General features: G+C 39.9%; 2 protein-coding genes across 2 annotated transcripts in view; both read right to left on the bottom strand.

Annotated features, from left to right (window-relative positions):
* aff4 (ALF transcription elongation factor 4) overlaps positions 1-6105 on the bottom strand; it is a 29502-nt gene extending 23397 nt beyond the window's left edge. Inside the window, exon 1 of the mRNA XM_087847416.1 lies at positions 5805-6105. The gene's annotated coding sequence lies outside the window, so the exon portion shown is untranslated. The remainder of the gene's footprint in view (positions 1-5804) is intronic.
* Positions 6106-7025: 920 nt separating this feature from the next.
* On the bottom strand, positions 7026-15865 carry zcchc10 (zinc finger, CCHC domain containing 10). Its single transcript, XM_006784979.2, has 4 exons — positions 15800-15865; positions 11917-12078; positions 11722-11763; positions 7026-9202 (listed from the first exon to the last, which is right to left on the bottom strand). Exons 1-4 carry the CDS (start codon positions 15838-15840, stop codon positions 8959-8961), a joined length of 489 nt encoding a protein of 162 aa, XP_006785042.1. The 5' UTR covers positions 15841-15865; the 3' UTR covers positions 7026-8958.
* Positions 15866-16842: the final 977 nt, after the last annotated feature.

The raw sequence follows: 16842 nt of genomic DNA, 5'->3' as shown, positions 1-16842 counted from the left end.
ATTTACACGGGTGCACATAAGTGGTCCGCATGTGCGCATTCGCTGTCAAAATGAAAGACGCGCACCAGATAAGACGTTGCAACGCGCGTTTGCGTCCATATAAAAGGCTGTTTTTGTCCGCTAGAGTGGGATTTTTACGGCACATTCTGCACCACATCTGTGCGTTCATCATTTGTTTGAAGTCAGCTCACCTCCTGCAACCACTTTTCTGAGAATACGCGCTTCTTTTGTGGTTCGGACTCCTTCTGACATTTCTTTGGAGGTGGAAGAACACCAAAGTAATTGCTTAAAGGAGCTTCTTCGACATCTTTAAGAGTTCTAAAAAATGTCTGTCCTCCTCCAGAAAATCTTATGTACGCAAACACGCGTTGCAACTTCTTATCTTGTGCGCTCTTTTTATTTTGACAGCGAATGCGCACCTGCGGACCACTTATTTATGGTTATTTAGCTCGTCATATTGCAGCCACAGAAATTCTTTTGTCCATGAAACCATAAAGCTGCACTTTCTTTTTGCCTTATAGTCTGATTTGTCATAACTTTTCCGTTTTGTGGTAAGCTTTTCTTTGGCTGTCACTTCTTCACCCTGACGTGTCTTATTTGTCTCAGCAGAACTAAAATATATATCCTGCTGCTTTTACACACGCACTCACATAACGCTCAGCGATTCTCTGCGCGATCAAACTCTCACATGTTTAAGCTTGCTGCGGGAGATTTCACTTGTCATGTTTGCATAGTAAGCTAACGATTGATAAGACGATGTCAGAGGAATTGGTGCGCAAATTATCATCACTCACCAATCAGTACTGTCGCTCTCTATACACAGTTCGCGCGATTGCAAAGTGAAAGCAAAAAACAAGCGCAAATTCTGGCTCACCGATGCCAATGACATAATTACCCAGCTACATTTCCGAAAGAATGCAAAAGCATTGACATATCTTTTTCTTTCCTATTGCCGGGCTCACACTGTGCGATTTTTGGCCCATTTTGAGCCGATTTTTGAGTCGTGCGACCGTTTTGGCGATCGGCCCGATTTTGGCCTTCATCGTGCGTGGTGCATCGTGTAGTATACGTGGGGTAACGAGAAGCGATTAACACCTCACGACCAGCTCCCGATCATCAATCGCTTGGTCGTGCGATTGATGATCGCATGATTGCAGGATTTCAAACATGTTTGAAACAAACATGTTTGAAATCCTCGCTACCGTCGTGAGGGTGCAGTTTCTCACACTGCGCACGCGCAAACACAAATGTCAGCGAAAAAGACGGCGCAGCACGGCATTGCAGCGTGTGATCTGGACACAAGCGATGGAGGCATTTGTAGAACTTTGGAAAGCTCATCCGAGCCTTTTCGATGTGGCCTCACAAAATTATCACGACCACAACAACCGTGAAAATAGTTGGATGGACATTGCTGCTCAATCACAGCTGCCTGATCATGTTTTTCATTAGCAATTTAGCAAAGTTGATGGCGGTGGTGTGCGTGTCTGTGTGAGTGAAAGACAGAGAGGGAGAGCGAGCGACAGAATTTCTGTTATAACCTTCATTTTATGGACGCACAGTGTGAGCACTCGGGTCGCATCAGAGCATCGGGCCGTATAGTGTGAGACCTGCATCGTGACCTACTAACTTTTAACCCCTGCAAGTCAATCGTGCAGTTTGAGCAGGAGCTGAATCGCGCGACTGACAAAATCGCGCAGTGTGAGCCCGGCATAAGATAGCCCGACGGGCAGGGCAGAGATAGATTTTGGTAGCCCGACTGGAGAAATCGCTAGCCCCGGGACGTCGGGCTAGCGATTTTGCGAGCCCTGCATTTCGTGAATATGCATTTCATAAGGTTTTAGCTACCCATCTTAAGTCTATCAGACCTTCCTTTAGTGTGATGAAACAATCTACCGAAGAATAAACCATTCCTTAGTCATTTTTTACCTTAAAGAAACTACAATTATCCAGTCAAACTAAATCTTAACCTTCAAAACAGCAGGCACTTTGCAAACTAAAACTATAACAACATGCAAAGATTTCCTGAAGTTAATAAAAGGTCAAACAAGACTGCAGTTCTCTCTACTGTGTAATAATTTCCCATCCATCAGTCTCAGCTGTATTACTCAGAGAAAAGTCTGCACTACATCTAAAGCTGAAATGTCTGTCACTAACCTCCAAACATCCAAATAAACTTTCTCTTGTAGCTGGAATAAAGGCTCAGTTGTGGTTAAATGGAGGAGTGAAAACCTGCAATAATAAGCCAATTAACTGAAGTGCTGTCGAAAAATGAATCAGCAAATATTTTTGATAAGGGCACTGAGCGGAAATTTTCGTCATTTCTAATCAAAAATGTGCTGGTTTCAGCTTTTTTGGGTTTCACACTTGTTGATGTGAACATTTGAAGCATCACCAAGGAAATGGGTGTAAATATATACAAAGCACTTTTCAACATTTTATAAAAAAGAAAAGAAAAAAGAAAAGAACATAAATCCATGAGATTAATCAATAATGAAAATAACTGGCAGCTGAGCCCTAAAATGTAGACAATTATTTATGAAAAATGTTTACATAAGACGCTTAACAATATAAATCTACAAAATCCACATGTTATCTGCGTATTGCATAAATTCATACCTCTGACTCTGGGATTTGTTTCTGTTTATGTTCCTAATCCATTTGTTATTTCCTTCAAAGCACTTATCCTGCTTAAAACAAAACAAGAAGATACTGTGGCAATGAATTTCACTACTATTTGAGACATATTACTGCTGCCACCGAAAAAGACTGAGGCTATTATCGTTCCACTTTAAAAATAGTATTATAAAGCAGTATCTCACAGCACCAATCTATGCCAGATCTGTGAAATGAAATGGCCTTAATGAGCTTCACCTTCACAGGACTGTAAAGCCACATGAGAGTTTAACTCGCATCGCTGAGAACAAAAGCTGAAGAACAGATGCATGAGGTCAGGACACAGTGAGCAGCATATTTCTCTGCTGCGTGAGCAACAGTACTGAGGGATAAAAAGAGAGCTGCTGATGTCTGATTAGATTCGGGCTAATTAAGCTGGCAGACTCAGAAAGAGCCTTCAAACAAGTTACTCTCAACAAGCTTCTCTTTGTACAGGAAATAAGATTTGATTATGAAACTTACAAACCTTAGCTGAACACACAATTAACTTGTACTTTGGGTCAGGTTAAAGAGGAAAAGGTAAATGCTAAAAAGCTGTAACATCTGCACAATGCATAAACCAGACAAGTGCAACACCTTAAAACCATTTCTATCATCAACAGAAGAATAGCTTTTCTCTTTAAAATTGTGGCTAAAGAGGCAATTTTAAGCTTTGGATTAATTTTCCTCAAATGTAGGTGCTCAGATTTGAAATTGTGTACAATGGGCTGCAGCTGAACAGTCTGAAACTAGACATTGCTCACTTCCCAAATATCCAGCCAGCAAAACAACAGTGGAGTACATCAGGAATGTACAATAGGTGTGCCAAAGCCAAAGAAAACATGCACGCACTGCTCTGTCTGGAACGGACAAACAAGTCGCATAACATCTCGACTGAATGTGTGCCCTTCGCCTTGGCCACAGGGGAAACTGTTAAACTGAAGCCTCACAGCAAAACCCAAACAGGAAGTGAAGAGGATTTCACAGTAAGCCGCGTCACCGGTAGCACATTTACACATTACTGCAAACAAGGTGTTTACATCGCTGCTCCAGGAACCCTTTTTCCCCCCCTTTTTAAAGATTATTTTAAGCTAACAAAGCTGGTATCTAGAAGTCATCTAGCCTCAGTTGAATGTCAAGTATGCTTAAGGTTTTCTTTGGTGCTTCGGTGTGTGGAAACCCAAAACAAAGACTATCACATCCAGACATTGTACAGTCACATGCATCAACCTTATCTCTCTGCTCAACATTTTCATTTAAAAACAAAGGCATGACACATATATGAGCTATTTTTAACAGTTTAAAATAGCATGTTTTACCTGGATTAATTTTCCATTTACAACCTTTGAAGTAGCTCCAACACTTCAGTTCAGCTTTCTAACTTACTGCCATCAACACAGCTCTTCAAGCAAGCCTGGTGATGACATTATGTTTCAAGCTGCTACTAAGAGTATTTCAATTGTATAGTCAAACAAGTGGGTGACCTTCTGTGTATTAAAATACAGTAAGAGCTCCAACCAAGAGCTACACTGTAGTTAAACTACTTAACAGCGCACACAAAAGAGGTTTTAGCCTTGTACCAGAGGAAAATCACCACATCGATGAGACATGGGGTGTAATTTACTAATGCAATAAACTCATTATTTGTTAAAAGCTGTCTGTAATGTAGTCTAGTCATAGTGTATAATCACCTCTCAAAGGTCCATTTTTTGCTATAAAAACCCCAACTTTATTTAAGATATTTGTTTATCTTCTAGAGTGGAAGCTGGAGTTTCAGACTGCACTATTGCCTGGTATTTTCAGAAAATTATTGAATATAAAACAGCAGTTGTCCTAAACCAGCCAAGTACTGCAGCTCACTCCACTGTATGAGAGGGGGGGGGGGGGGGGGGGGGGGGGGGGGGGGGGGGAGTTTTTTCTCTGACATAATTGAATCAGACGGCAATATCAACACTCCTGTTACGTCTACATAACAACAAATCAACAACTGCAACCACAGTTCATGTACAGCTTTAGCTCCATCCACCATCGGACTAAAGTTGCTGAGCCGGTTCACAGCTACCTGCCGTGAACGAGTTCATGACCTTAGGGCATGAACTCGTCCCCCCTCCCGACTAAGTGCAGCCAACCATAATAAGTCAGTGGGTTGCACTTTCCTTGTCTCCATGCGTCAAGCCTATCCCTCCACATGCGTGCATGAACTACCCGTGACAAGTGTTGAGAGGAACTCTGGACTTATCACGCATTTTCTGGCCCTTCCCCCCTAACTATGGCACGTAAAATGGCTTCCTAGAAAAGCACATCAGCTGATCCTTCGCGCAACCAAAGCATACATTCGGATTAACTGTGCTGCCCTTCTCCCCAGTGTTGATTTTCCATGCAAATAAAGACTTTGACTGGACACAGCAAGGAGTGGCACTAGAAGTTAGTAATACAATAAAAGAGGAGGATACGAACCAAAACTTTATGCTCGTCGTCACTGTGCGAAAAATAACGAGTATCAACAGCCAATGATTACCTAAAACGACCATAAACTAGCACAGAAAGTACGAACAAGTAGCACTTATCTCCCATTGTTTGATTCCCCAGATGCTTTTTAATGGAGAGCGAATAGTCTGGATTTCAAATGCAAAGGAAACATAGTATGTTTATCATTTGCACGTGTAGTATCATATAGTTATGCCGCCGTCTGTAAGAGCAAACTTAGGTGTACAAGTTATGTCAGCCACGGCTAAACACAAACATCAGTCGTCATGACCTGTTAGCTGCCATGACAGGAACGAAAACATTACTCCTATCACCGCGATATTTTCCCCTACTTCCTTGCATAGAAACGTATAAAAGTAACATCTACCCTTCCCATCCATCGAATAATTAAAGTCTCCTTCCACCAGAACTCCAAAGCAGGTACAATGTCTAACCAAATCATTAGCAACTGGCTAGCACGCTACCTACACGACTACCTGCATATTTGCTTTAGCATAACGTTAGCTAGCCGGACCCTGCTAGTAGCGTATTAAGGCTAGGCTAGCTAGCCCTGAAGCTACTGATTTTTTTGGCGAAATTCTAATTAGCGTTCACTTCAAATATCAGATACCCTCTAATGCAGTCAAACACCAACTAACGTCTTCCATCAAAGTTGGCACCCTTACCTCTTGTCTTCTTTTTAGGCCCAAACCATTCTAGCTATTGGAAAGCTCTTTTTCTCTTTGTCTTTTCCACTTCCAGTTACACGCAAAACGGATTCAGAAAAAAAATGCTCTAACGGCTAAAATACTAAAACCAAGTGGATGGTCTTCATCTTTTCCTTAAAACACGACGACACATCGAGAGGGAAACAAAATAAAAATCATTTTCTCTCGCGTTCATTTTTTGTTACTCCTGAACTGATAGGTAAGACTGCTAGCTAAGTTAAGCAGCCAGCAGGTACCACCACAGACAGGACTGAATGCATGGATGGCAAAGCGGTGGTGCATTCGCGGTATCGGAAATCTGTCAATCCCACCATCCAACACAGTAAACACTGTCATAAAGTAAATCTTAATTAACACGTCAGCACCGCTGACGATGTCTTTGAAAACACGATTAAGCCTTCTTAGCAGTTGCGAGTTTTATTTTTTTTTATCGTACCCCTCGGATAGCTACTGGTAATTCCCATTCGGTTTGAATGCAGCATTTCAGTGACGCGCAAGGTTGACCAGACTTTGACGTTTAGGAAATCACGTTTCATTGTTCCCTGATTGTACCATGGACAGCAGGTTATGACAAACCGTACCCTGCTTTTAATTCATAGCTCATCTAATCTTCAACACACACCCTAGTTATCTAGATTTAGCTGCCCGCGTCTATGATTAATAAGTAAATACGTTTTAAATAATAATATGATTCATTTTTAATCTTTCAAACAATGAGTTACTTTGTGATGGCTTACTCTGCCACCAACTTCACACCTTTAGTGGATGTGCAATAATATGTCTGACTTTACAGGTGCCTATACACAGCAAAAACTGACATTACATTGGTTAAAAGGCTCAAAGAAGCTTTTGGGTGTCCTGTAACCTTATCGACTGTCTGTGTTGGATGCTAAACTCTATGTTTAGATTTTAATTACTACAAAAACAATAATTTTACAAGATTTTATTAAGGCTGTAAGGAATGCTGTTGTCTTTGAAGACAACAGCATTCCCACTAATACTGCCTGACATGGACATAGAATGAAAAGAAGGAAGTGGATCCGTTTTCAGTTCTAAGGTTTCAGGCATCAGGACACAATGTAAAATATCATCTGGTCCTTAGTAGGTCTTAAAATAATGTAAATGCAACCTCAGTTAAACTTGAAAACATGACATATTACACTGTTATTATTTATTCATCAAAAATTGAGTCAAAAAACAAAAACGTGTGAGAAACTAAGTACACCCTGCTTCATCTCAGACTCTAAAGGCCTCGGTTAGCATGTTAAATGTTAAAGCTTCATGAGAGTACAGTTACAAAAAGATTGAACAAGTATGTCTTGTTTGGAAGGGTTGCTGGAGAAAGCTTCTTCTCTCTTACAAGAACATGGCAGCACAGCTTAAGTTTGCAAAGTTGCATCTAAACAAACCACAAGAGCAAACTCCTTAAACATATCAGTGCACAGTGAAGATGTTTGGCCATAATACGCACTGTAAACTTAGAACTGAGCTAGCATATCAGCACAAACACCTCACACCAACTGTGAAGCATGGTGGTGGAGGTTTGATGATTTGAGGTATTTTTGCAACCACCGGACCAGGAAACTTTGCAGTCATTGAGGAAAAGGTGAAGCCATGTGACTGTCAGCTAAAGCTTGGCTGAAATTGAGTTGTGCAAGAGGACATTGACAGCAAAGCATCAAATCTACAACACAATAACTGGAAAAAAAGAAAGAATCGAGGTGTTGCAATGGCCGAGTCAAAGCGCAGACCTCATCCTGATGAAATGCTGTGACAGGAGAGTTGAGCATAAACAAACACAATGCAACGGCAACCCTCAATGAAATTAAACAACACTGTAAAAAAAGAAAGAAAGAAAAAAAGAGTGGGCCAAAATTCCTCCACAACGTAAGCAACTGTTAGTCATACAGAAAATGATTACTTCAACTTATTCTTGCTAAAGGCGGTTTTACAAGCTACTGAATCATGGGGTATACTTGGTTTTCCCACACACTGCTTCTGTAGTTTGGCTAAGGTTGTGTTAAATATATAAAGAAATGATTTAATATGTCATGTGTCGTTCATATGAGGTTGTGTTGAATAATTTTAAGACCTGCTGATACAAGATGGGTTTTTCTTTGTTATGTCCTGATTAAGGTTATTATAGCTAGCTAAAAATTAAAACTAAACACTTTTATTAAAAAATAAAATAAAGCATATTCAGGAAACACCCTTAGTTTAAAAAACAATTGTTACAACTTGCCTGATGAGGCATTGATGGATGTGTTTATTAAGACTCTGGATGTCATCAAGACAGCTTTGTTTTTACTGCAATCCTTGGTTTTCCTAAAACTGACATATACCCTCCCTATATTGATAATAAAAAGACTAAAATGAAGACTGAAACTGAACGGAATTAAAAACATAAAGTGAAAATGAAATGAATTAGAAAATGCAAAACTATAATAACCTGTATTTCACATGACTATATGCTGATTTTAAAAATATTTTATTTGTAAACTAGTGAACAAAAACAGTTTATTTGACATTTTATCCCTAAATCCATATATCTAAAATCATATAATGCGTTTTTCTTTTTTTTTTTTTTTTTTAGCAAAATAAAACATTTTACAATAGCAAATTCAAAAAGGTTTAAAAAAACAAAACAAGCTTTACAGTGAAACAAGCAAATCCAATTCCCGAGCAACAAGAGTTTTGTGTGCGTAACTAATTTTATTCAGACTAAAACACAACTGTTATATAATCTTTTATACTGAGGTTGTATCATGTCTTTTCAGTTCTAGATATGCTGCTGTTTTATAAAGATTTTGAGCTGTACAGATTAAGTTTCACTAAAAATATACTAAAGTACAAAATCACAAGATTTCATTTGATTAATCACATTCGTTGCTTTGGATATTTAAAGTTTGTATCCTTAGTAAACCTAAAAATTGAAGAAAATATCCCACTAGCAGAAGTAACACTGGAATTGCTTTATTTCTCTCTTTTGTGACATCGTGTCTCCTCTCCTTAGTCCATATCCACTCAGTTGTTGTTGGGTTTTTTTAATAAGGAAAAAAAAAAATCAGGAAAATAAAAATAACAACAAGAAATCCTGCTGATTCCACAATGTTTATTTCTTCTTTTTCTTCTTCTTAGGAGGTCCTTGATCCGAATCACTGCTACTTCCTGAGTCTGAGCTGTCTGAGGATGAAGATGAGGAGGACGAAGAAGAGGATGAGGAGGAGGAAGAGCTGTCATCGTCGCTGTCACTGCTGCTGTCATCTGAAGAGGAGCTGGAGGAATCGCTGCTGTCTGACGATGAGTCACTGGAGGAGCCGCCTGAGCCGCTGCTGCTGTCGCTCGAGTCTTTAGCCCTGAGAACAAGTGGAGGAAAATCTGAATATCCAACGCTGAACAGCAGAGGTTTGGTTATTAAAGGTCTCAGGCTGTACCTGTTACAGTCCCTAAGGTGCATCTCACTTGCTGTAATACTCTGTTTACAAACACTGGAACTCAGAGGACACAACGTCAACTACAAGTGCTGATTTTGCATACCTGGAACATTACCTGCATACCAATTTGTTTTCTCACACGCGAATTCTAGGAAAATGTGGGTTGGGACATTATCCAGAGTTGCCCTTTCACACGTGTAGCGTGATGAGATAATACATGTTAGCTGCATTTTTTCCACGATGGGGAAATTGGTGCAGCTGGATGTCACGCAGACTTCGCGGATGCACACTTGACAACGACTTTACCTGCCTCTTTTACAAGCAGGGAGTGACAGTGTTATAATTCTCAACAGCTACTTTCATATACCCCTGTTATGTCTGGTACCGATGGGATTTGATGGCATTCTCCCCTCCGACCCTCAAACAAACAAGCAAAACTAAGAAAGCCACAACACTTGGAACAGCAGAACTTTGAGAGATTTTTCAAGTCGACTCTGGCTTAAAATGCATTCAAGTGACAATTTTTTTTAAACCACACACACATTCTTATAATGCTTTTACACCCATTGAATAATTGCTGTGTCAGGCACCCTTACCACCAGGGGGCAAACTTTTGAGTCAATCTTCAGTTAAATATACCCAAACGGGCACTCTTATTGCTCTCAAAAGAAGAAGAAAGGTTAATTCATTTGGGAAAGATAAAGAGTGCTCAGCTGAAAGGAGTGCTGTGGCTGTTTTATGGCTGTCGCAGTAAGAAACGCAAAGGTGTCAAAGAGGAAAAGACAAAACAAAAAACAACAGGTTTTGGTGTAGCTGCTTCAGTTTCACAGTCCTGTTTTTGCACATGCTGGGAGAACAAAACAGAGACATTGTGCCTTGTTATTAGTAACAACTGTGCTTTTGCTGTGATCACAGCTCGGACTACAACAATGGTGTTTCTAACACATCGCTGTGATGAGACCAGAATCTACCATTAAAAAAATAAACAAAATAAAAGTTTTAATGCATTTTCAACGGATAAACAAAGTGTTTAAGATTACCACAGATGACATTTAGAACAGTCAAGTTGATGGATTAGACCAGGGGTGTCAAACTCAAATACACAGTGGGCCAAAATTCAAAACTGGAACAAAGTCGCGGGCTAACATTAATATTTATTGAAATATATTTATTCCTCCAGCTATAAGAATGAATCTTTTCTTATGGACTCAAACACATTTTGCTGAAAAACTGAATATGGAAAAAGCAAAGCTTAATACTAAACAATATATATATATTAGCTGTATAATACCAGTAGGCCAGCTCTAATAGTAATTTGGTATGGCTTCGCGGGCCAAATGTAATTAGGCTGCGGGCCAGAGTTTGACACCTATGGATTAGACATTATGGCTATGAGACAAAACACTGCAATCTTTAAGAGATTTGAAAAGGTTGCAAATGTAGTGATGTGCAGTCACCAAGAGCTTCCACAAGAGGGAGCTGTTTAGGGACGTTTCACTGACTTAAAACAGACTGGTTTTAATTAAAGCTTCAAAACAGGGAAGCAGCTCCGAAACAGATACTCAGGGATGCCAGCAACTTCCTGGAATCCCTCGCTGAGCAAATTTTAACACTAGGTTACACAACTATGGTTCCCATGTGACCTCATCAACTTTCAGGTGACCAAGTGTGAGCACCAAAAACAAACTAAGTCGTATCGCTTGGTTTATAGGATTTTTTCCCCCCGAAAATTAATCAGTCTAAAACTTGTTGAATTGCAAAACCGTAATCTAACCATTCTTCTCTGCTATAAATGTTACCCAGTATCATTTTGTGTAATAAGTTATTTTTTTAGGAATGTAATACATGAACTGTGCAACTCCACAGACCAGTATCGGGAAAGCAGGACTTATTCTTGTAACGCAAGTCCAACCTCAACTCCGATGTCCATGAATGCGAGCCTGCAAGGCCCATTGGCATATTCATAAAGCTCGCAAACACGCACTTAAATCCCGTTCCACTACTTTGCTACAGAATTTATTCACAGACATCATGGAGGTACAAAAAAAATGGAGGGGAAAACTTACGACTACGACAGATGAACACTTTATTTCTCTGCTTATTAACCGGAATACACCATAATGTAAAGGTGAAAGAAGTCCCCTTCTTATTTTTTTGTAATAAGTTTTGATGCTTATTTATCATCTAAGAGATGCACTGATTTCTAAAGTTTGTGTACATTAGCAGGAGTCACACTACATGGATGTAAAAGCCATTGGTCTGAATATGTGAGAATGCAATAAACGTCATTTTCCCCATTAAAATAACAGTTCTGATAAATTGCGATCTCAGTACCGATAAAAAAAAAAAGAATAAAATAAATAATAATTGTGCAACCCTACTTTGTAGCAGGTCTGATAACAACATCATATCAGCTGTGACAGTTGGTCCACCTTACTTACTTCTTTTTCACTTTCTTCTCACTGGAGCCTTCTGTGCCTGGTCTGTAGAGACCAATATTTAAAACAAAAAAAAATTTTTTTTTTAGTGAACATCATTAGTGATTATAAAAAAAAAAAATCTGATGCACAAATATCTATATTAACACAGAGGTATTGTTGTACATAAAATTGCTTAATCTGATCAAGACACCTTACCCAGCTATGCTGAGCGGTTTGTTTTCATTTTCCTTGAGTTTCTTTTTCAGCTCAGTCGTTCTTGATGGCCTGTGCACATATTTCCTCTTCCCGGTGCATTCGTAGGTCCAGTGTCCCATCTCCAAACACTTCTGGCAGCGTACATGTTGTTTGTTTGCCTCCCTGTATGTAACAACAAAGGCTAATATGAATGTAAATAAACATGGCTGCGGGTACATCTCTTTGCTGTCACATACAGTTGTGGTAAGAAGTTTACATCCACTCATCGTGAGTGTCAATGTCATGGTAAGTTTGGACTTTCAATTACTTCCTTGGATTCTTTTTTTTTCTCTCTATCCCCACAAAGTGTCAAATGTATGCATACATACTTAAATATATACATACACTCCCTTAAATATAGGGATGGGTACCGGTATCTGGTGCCATTATGGCACGGTTCTGACATAAACGGTAGTAACCAGACCGAAAAGCAGCGCACATTTCGGTGCTTTTTTTCCCTGAGATGTCACACACTTTGGATTCTAGCCAATCATTTTACCTTTCCGAGGATAGTAGGCGGGCCCACGTACGTACCTTCTTTTATAGCAGAGCTACAGATTAAAAATGCCCAAAGTCTGGCTGTACTTCACAGCAAAAGATGCAAACTCAGCAGCCTGCAACAAGTGCTTTAAGGTGATACTGTGCAAAGGAGGTAACACCTCGAATCTGATGAAACACCTGGCGACGCATAGCATTTTTTTTTTTTTAAAAGCCGAGAAATGCGCTATATTTGATAGCTTGCTGCAAGACCTCACACCAAGCACATCTACTGTGGGTGTGGTGCCTGTTATCGGTCCCGGAGTTAGCAACGTCCCCGAAAAACCCGAAGAGTACAGTCCTGGCCCGTAGCCCTGCCAGTGTAGCAGAAATGATGACGGATGATGATGGCAGCAGCAGCCGTTCTTCTCTGCGTGAGTAGCTTAATGTTGTTCGTGTGTAATTTACGTTGAGTAGGCTAACGACGTTAATATATTAATGCATGTAAGGTGAACTAGGAAACACTGCCGTAGTTACATGCGGCTCTCTTCTTGGATGGCAGATACTAACTTCACCCTGACCAAAAAGGCTAAAATGACCAAAGAAAAAGTGGAAAACAGCTAAATATGAGAGGTTTTTGGACAAAGTTTGTGTTCTCCATTCTTTAAGCACCGGTTCGAGCACCGTTTAAGCACCGGCACCGTTTCAAAAGTACTGATTTGGCACCGGTATCGGATAAAACCTAAACGATACCCATCCCTACTTAAATATTTTAAAAAGTGGCATTGAAGGTTTTACAGTGTCTTTTAACATGAAAGGCCAAGGCCTATTAACTTCTCATTAGTGATCATGACTGACTGCAAGTGGTAGTTTCTCTTTGCCAGCATAAAAAGGATTTGGCTTACAGCACTCACTAGTAGGGCTGGGCTATATCATACCGTTCACGGTAATACCGGTGTAATGTTGGGCAACGATAAGAAAATGAAATATCGCGATAGAATATGGGTAAAACGAGCATGCGCAGTGCCTTTGTTTACATACGCACATGGCGGCGACGCAGAATGAGAAGAGCGAAAGTGGATTGTTAAATGAAACGGATGAACCAGAATTGTTTTGTAAAAATGCTGCAACTTCAGTGGTGTGGAACTGGTTTAGCTTTCGTCCGTCAGATATACAACAAAGCACTATTTTTGGTAGAGCATGCTAGCGGGCCGTCGTTATTACCGTGTTGTTTGGAAAATACGGCACACTTAAAATCAATCCTTTGATTTGTCTGAAAATTGACAGTGCGCCTTATAATTCTGTGAGCCTTATGTATGAATTCTGGTTGTGTTTACTGACCTCGAAACAATTTTATGTGGTACACGGCGCTCGAAAATCTGTCAAATGTTTCAGTACGACTTTGCTAAGCTATGAACCCGCACCGCTTGATGGATTGTCGGAGCATTACGGCTATCGTAGGCAGGAGCCTCGCGGAGTGATACGTACTGTGCTTCAACATAATATTACCGTATTGTGTGTGTATAACCTCTTTTTAAGTTTTGTGGATATACATAGAAGTTTTGTTATACATGGTTATGCTGAGGACATGTCGGCCAATTTCCACTGGAAATGCCTTTTGGTTAAACTGTCATCAAGGAATTTGCATTTGCACTGTTAAGTTTTTATATTTATTTTAATGCACTTAAAAAAGCTGCTTGTTTAAGTGAAAATACATTGATGGTTTTTTTTGCACTAATAAAGTTGCGGAGTTGTAAAGTATTTTGTCTAGTGTCAATTATATCGTCAGTTATATCGTTATCGCAAATTTTCAAATGTATATTGTGATAAATATTTTTGGTCATATCGCCCTGCTCTACTCACTAGATTGAACTGTTAAAGCCCAAAGAACTTACTGAAGATCTACAGTAAAAAGGAGAATTCCAGTTTTACACAAACTGGGAAGTTGTATTGGAGGAATTTTATTCAAATGTGTCACCCAGGAACAACTGTGGAACCGCCAGCGCTTGATCCCGATGATGAACCGGTAACTGCTGGAACATCAGCATCACTGTCCACAATGAAGCTAGTTTTACATTGCCATAGACTGAGAGGGTCAAGGGCTGATCAAGCGAGAAGCCCCTGCTCCAAAATCAACACTTTCAAGCTCAACTGAAATATGCTGCATCCCACATGGACAAGTCAAATGCCTTCTGGAGAAAGGTTTTATGGTCTAACGAGACAGAAAATTGGTGCTATTTGGCCACAACCACAAGATGTATGTTTGGAGGAGTGAAGGTGAGGCTTTTAAACCTAAGAACAAGCATGGTGGTGGTAGCATCCTACTCTCTGGCTGTTTTGGTGCAAGTGCTACCAGTACATTGCACAAAGGGGATGGAATAATGAAAGAGGAGGACTACTTCCAAATTCTTCAACTTCCCCTCAAATCAAGAGTTGGACACAATTAGATGTTCAAAGCGGACATTGATCCTGAGCAAACATCAAAACTGTTTTGTTTTTTTTGAGGGGGGGGTTTCATAATAAATTGAAACTTGTTCTTGCTTTCTTTTAACATCATTAAAGAAGTACACTGTACAGTAATCCCACCCTAGAGAAAGAACAGATCAAATCAATCATTAAAAGCCCAAAATTACCATGACCCCTTTGGACCACAACTGTAAATGTTAATGAACAAAAGTACAGCTTTGTAGTTGCGGAAGAAGTGGAAAGTTTTAACTTTATCAGTGCTTTAAAGGTGATTTTTCTACAGTGAGTAAATATGCAGAGTATATGAAGATTGGCTGACCTCTTATTCCTATACGAATTTAAATGCTCATTAAAGAAAAACAGTAATGAAAAGAGGCACCACCCTGCAGTTCTTCTTGCTCAAGAAGAGATGAAATCATTTTCAAGTATCAGAATAAGTTCAGGTGCAAACTCGAGACCAGTGATAAATGGCTGGGGGAAAAAACGAGCATCAGCGGGAGATTCCTGTGTTTCCTGTGTTACAATTCAATGCAAAAATATTTTCAACATTTCCTCACAGACACTAAAATGCGGCAAAAATCCGCCTGACTTTTATAAACAAGTGAGCGCAGAAACGTGACAGACACCCGACATTTTATTTGTCGTTCCTGAAACAGATAGTGTGACAACAGTGGCTTTCACGGCGTCAACCAGCTTTGAACAGACACCCTCTACAAGAATAAATAAGCTAATAATGGTGTGGAGCACAGAGAGGCGCGCTGGAACTGCGTTCACTGTTCACCGGCCCCTGAGTCTGACACGGAGCTCGAGCAGCTGAACCTCGCTGCTGTTCAACAGCCTGTAGTACTCACGAATATACAAAACCCACAGCGCTACAGTCAATTAACAATATTATACTCACGCTTGCCTCCTGGCTATTAATCTATGCATGGGAGTCGCCATGTTGCAGGTTACTTTTTCTTCTTTGTTGGCATTAAATCAGCGCATATTTCCGGCCCAATCAACTCCGTTATCGCCTCCTATGGGTAAGGAAGGTCTACTGCATGTATTTGTAATCATTAACATTTAATTCACAGCAGCCCTGACGTTTTGTGTGTTTTTTTAATAATACTATGCAAAAGTCTTGAGCAACTCCTCATTTTTCTTGATATTTTGCTTATAAGGAACAGGATATTATTCTAAGTGTTCTTGAGCAATGGTTCTGCAGGCTTCCTGAATTCTGTCAAAGTTTTCCTTTGGACATTCGCTGTTATTTTCCCTCCGTTTCAGTCCAGTCTGTGTATGCAACCATTTCCGGAGGAATGTTTTGTTTTTGTTTAAGACACTTAACTCTGACCTATGAATCATTCAAACATAAAAAAGCCATCTAAGGGATAAATGAGTATGGTGGCAACACAGATCAGACAATTAAAGACACAATTTCAAATTGTATGTCGTTAAATTGTAATGACAACTACAAAAAAAGCTCTCTTCTGCAGATGAGAAGTATCTCAAAGTCATCCTTAAGAAACAGGACAAAATCCAGTAAAGACCTGGCCACTGGCCCTTCTCTTAATCCATCTACTGTTTGACGAAATGGTCTCAGTGAGTGCCAAGTGAGTGTCAAGAAGCCATTCTTAAGAATGGGAAACAGCCCGAGGTATGCTAAATTAGAAAAAAAAAGTGGTCTGAAAATCAGTGTAATTTGAAATTTGAAATCGTCATCAGTTCGAATCGTCATCAGTTTGTGCAGAAGAGGTCAGGAGAGAGGTACAACTGTGAGTGTCTGCAGAATCTGTAAGTGTCTGCAGAATCTGTAAAACAAAATGCAGATATGAGTCTCCTCCGTCATGTAAATCTCATGGTGTTGGAGTTCTTGTTAAAACTGATAAATTATGACTGCAGAAAAGCACAGTCAGAGTTTGATCCCCCACGCAATACAGTCTGGAAAGCATGACAGTGATA

The sequence above is a fragment of the Neolamprologus brichardi genome, chromosome 10 (assembly GCF_056152115.1).
Source record: "Neolamprologus brichardi isolate AB-2024 chromosome 10, ASM5615211v1, whole genome shotgun sequence".
Classification (NCBI taxonomy): domain Eukaryota; kingdom Metazoa; phylum Chordata; class Actinopteri; order Cichliformes; family Cichlidae; genus Neolamprologus; species Neolamprologus brichardi.
The sequence above is the reverse complement of the archived record's forward strand: the minus strand, read 5'-3'. Positions and strand labels throughout refer to the sequence as shown.

Bases quoted from the DNA above. Each gene is read 5' to 3' on its own strand.
- zcchc10 (XM_006784979.2), bottom strand. From the start codon at position 15,840: ATGGCGACTCCCATGCATAGATTAATAGCCAGGAGGCAAGC. The intron at 12,079-15,799 runs GTGAGTATAATA...TGTTACATACAG, and splicing joins TTAATAGCCAGGAGGCAAGC to GGAGGCAAACAAACAACATG. The intron at 11,764-11,916 runs GTAAGGTGTCTT...TGGTCTCTACAG, and splicing joins AAACCGCTCAGCATAGCTGG to ACCAGGCACAGAAGGCTCCA.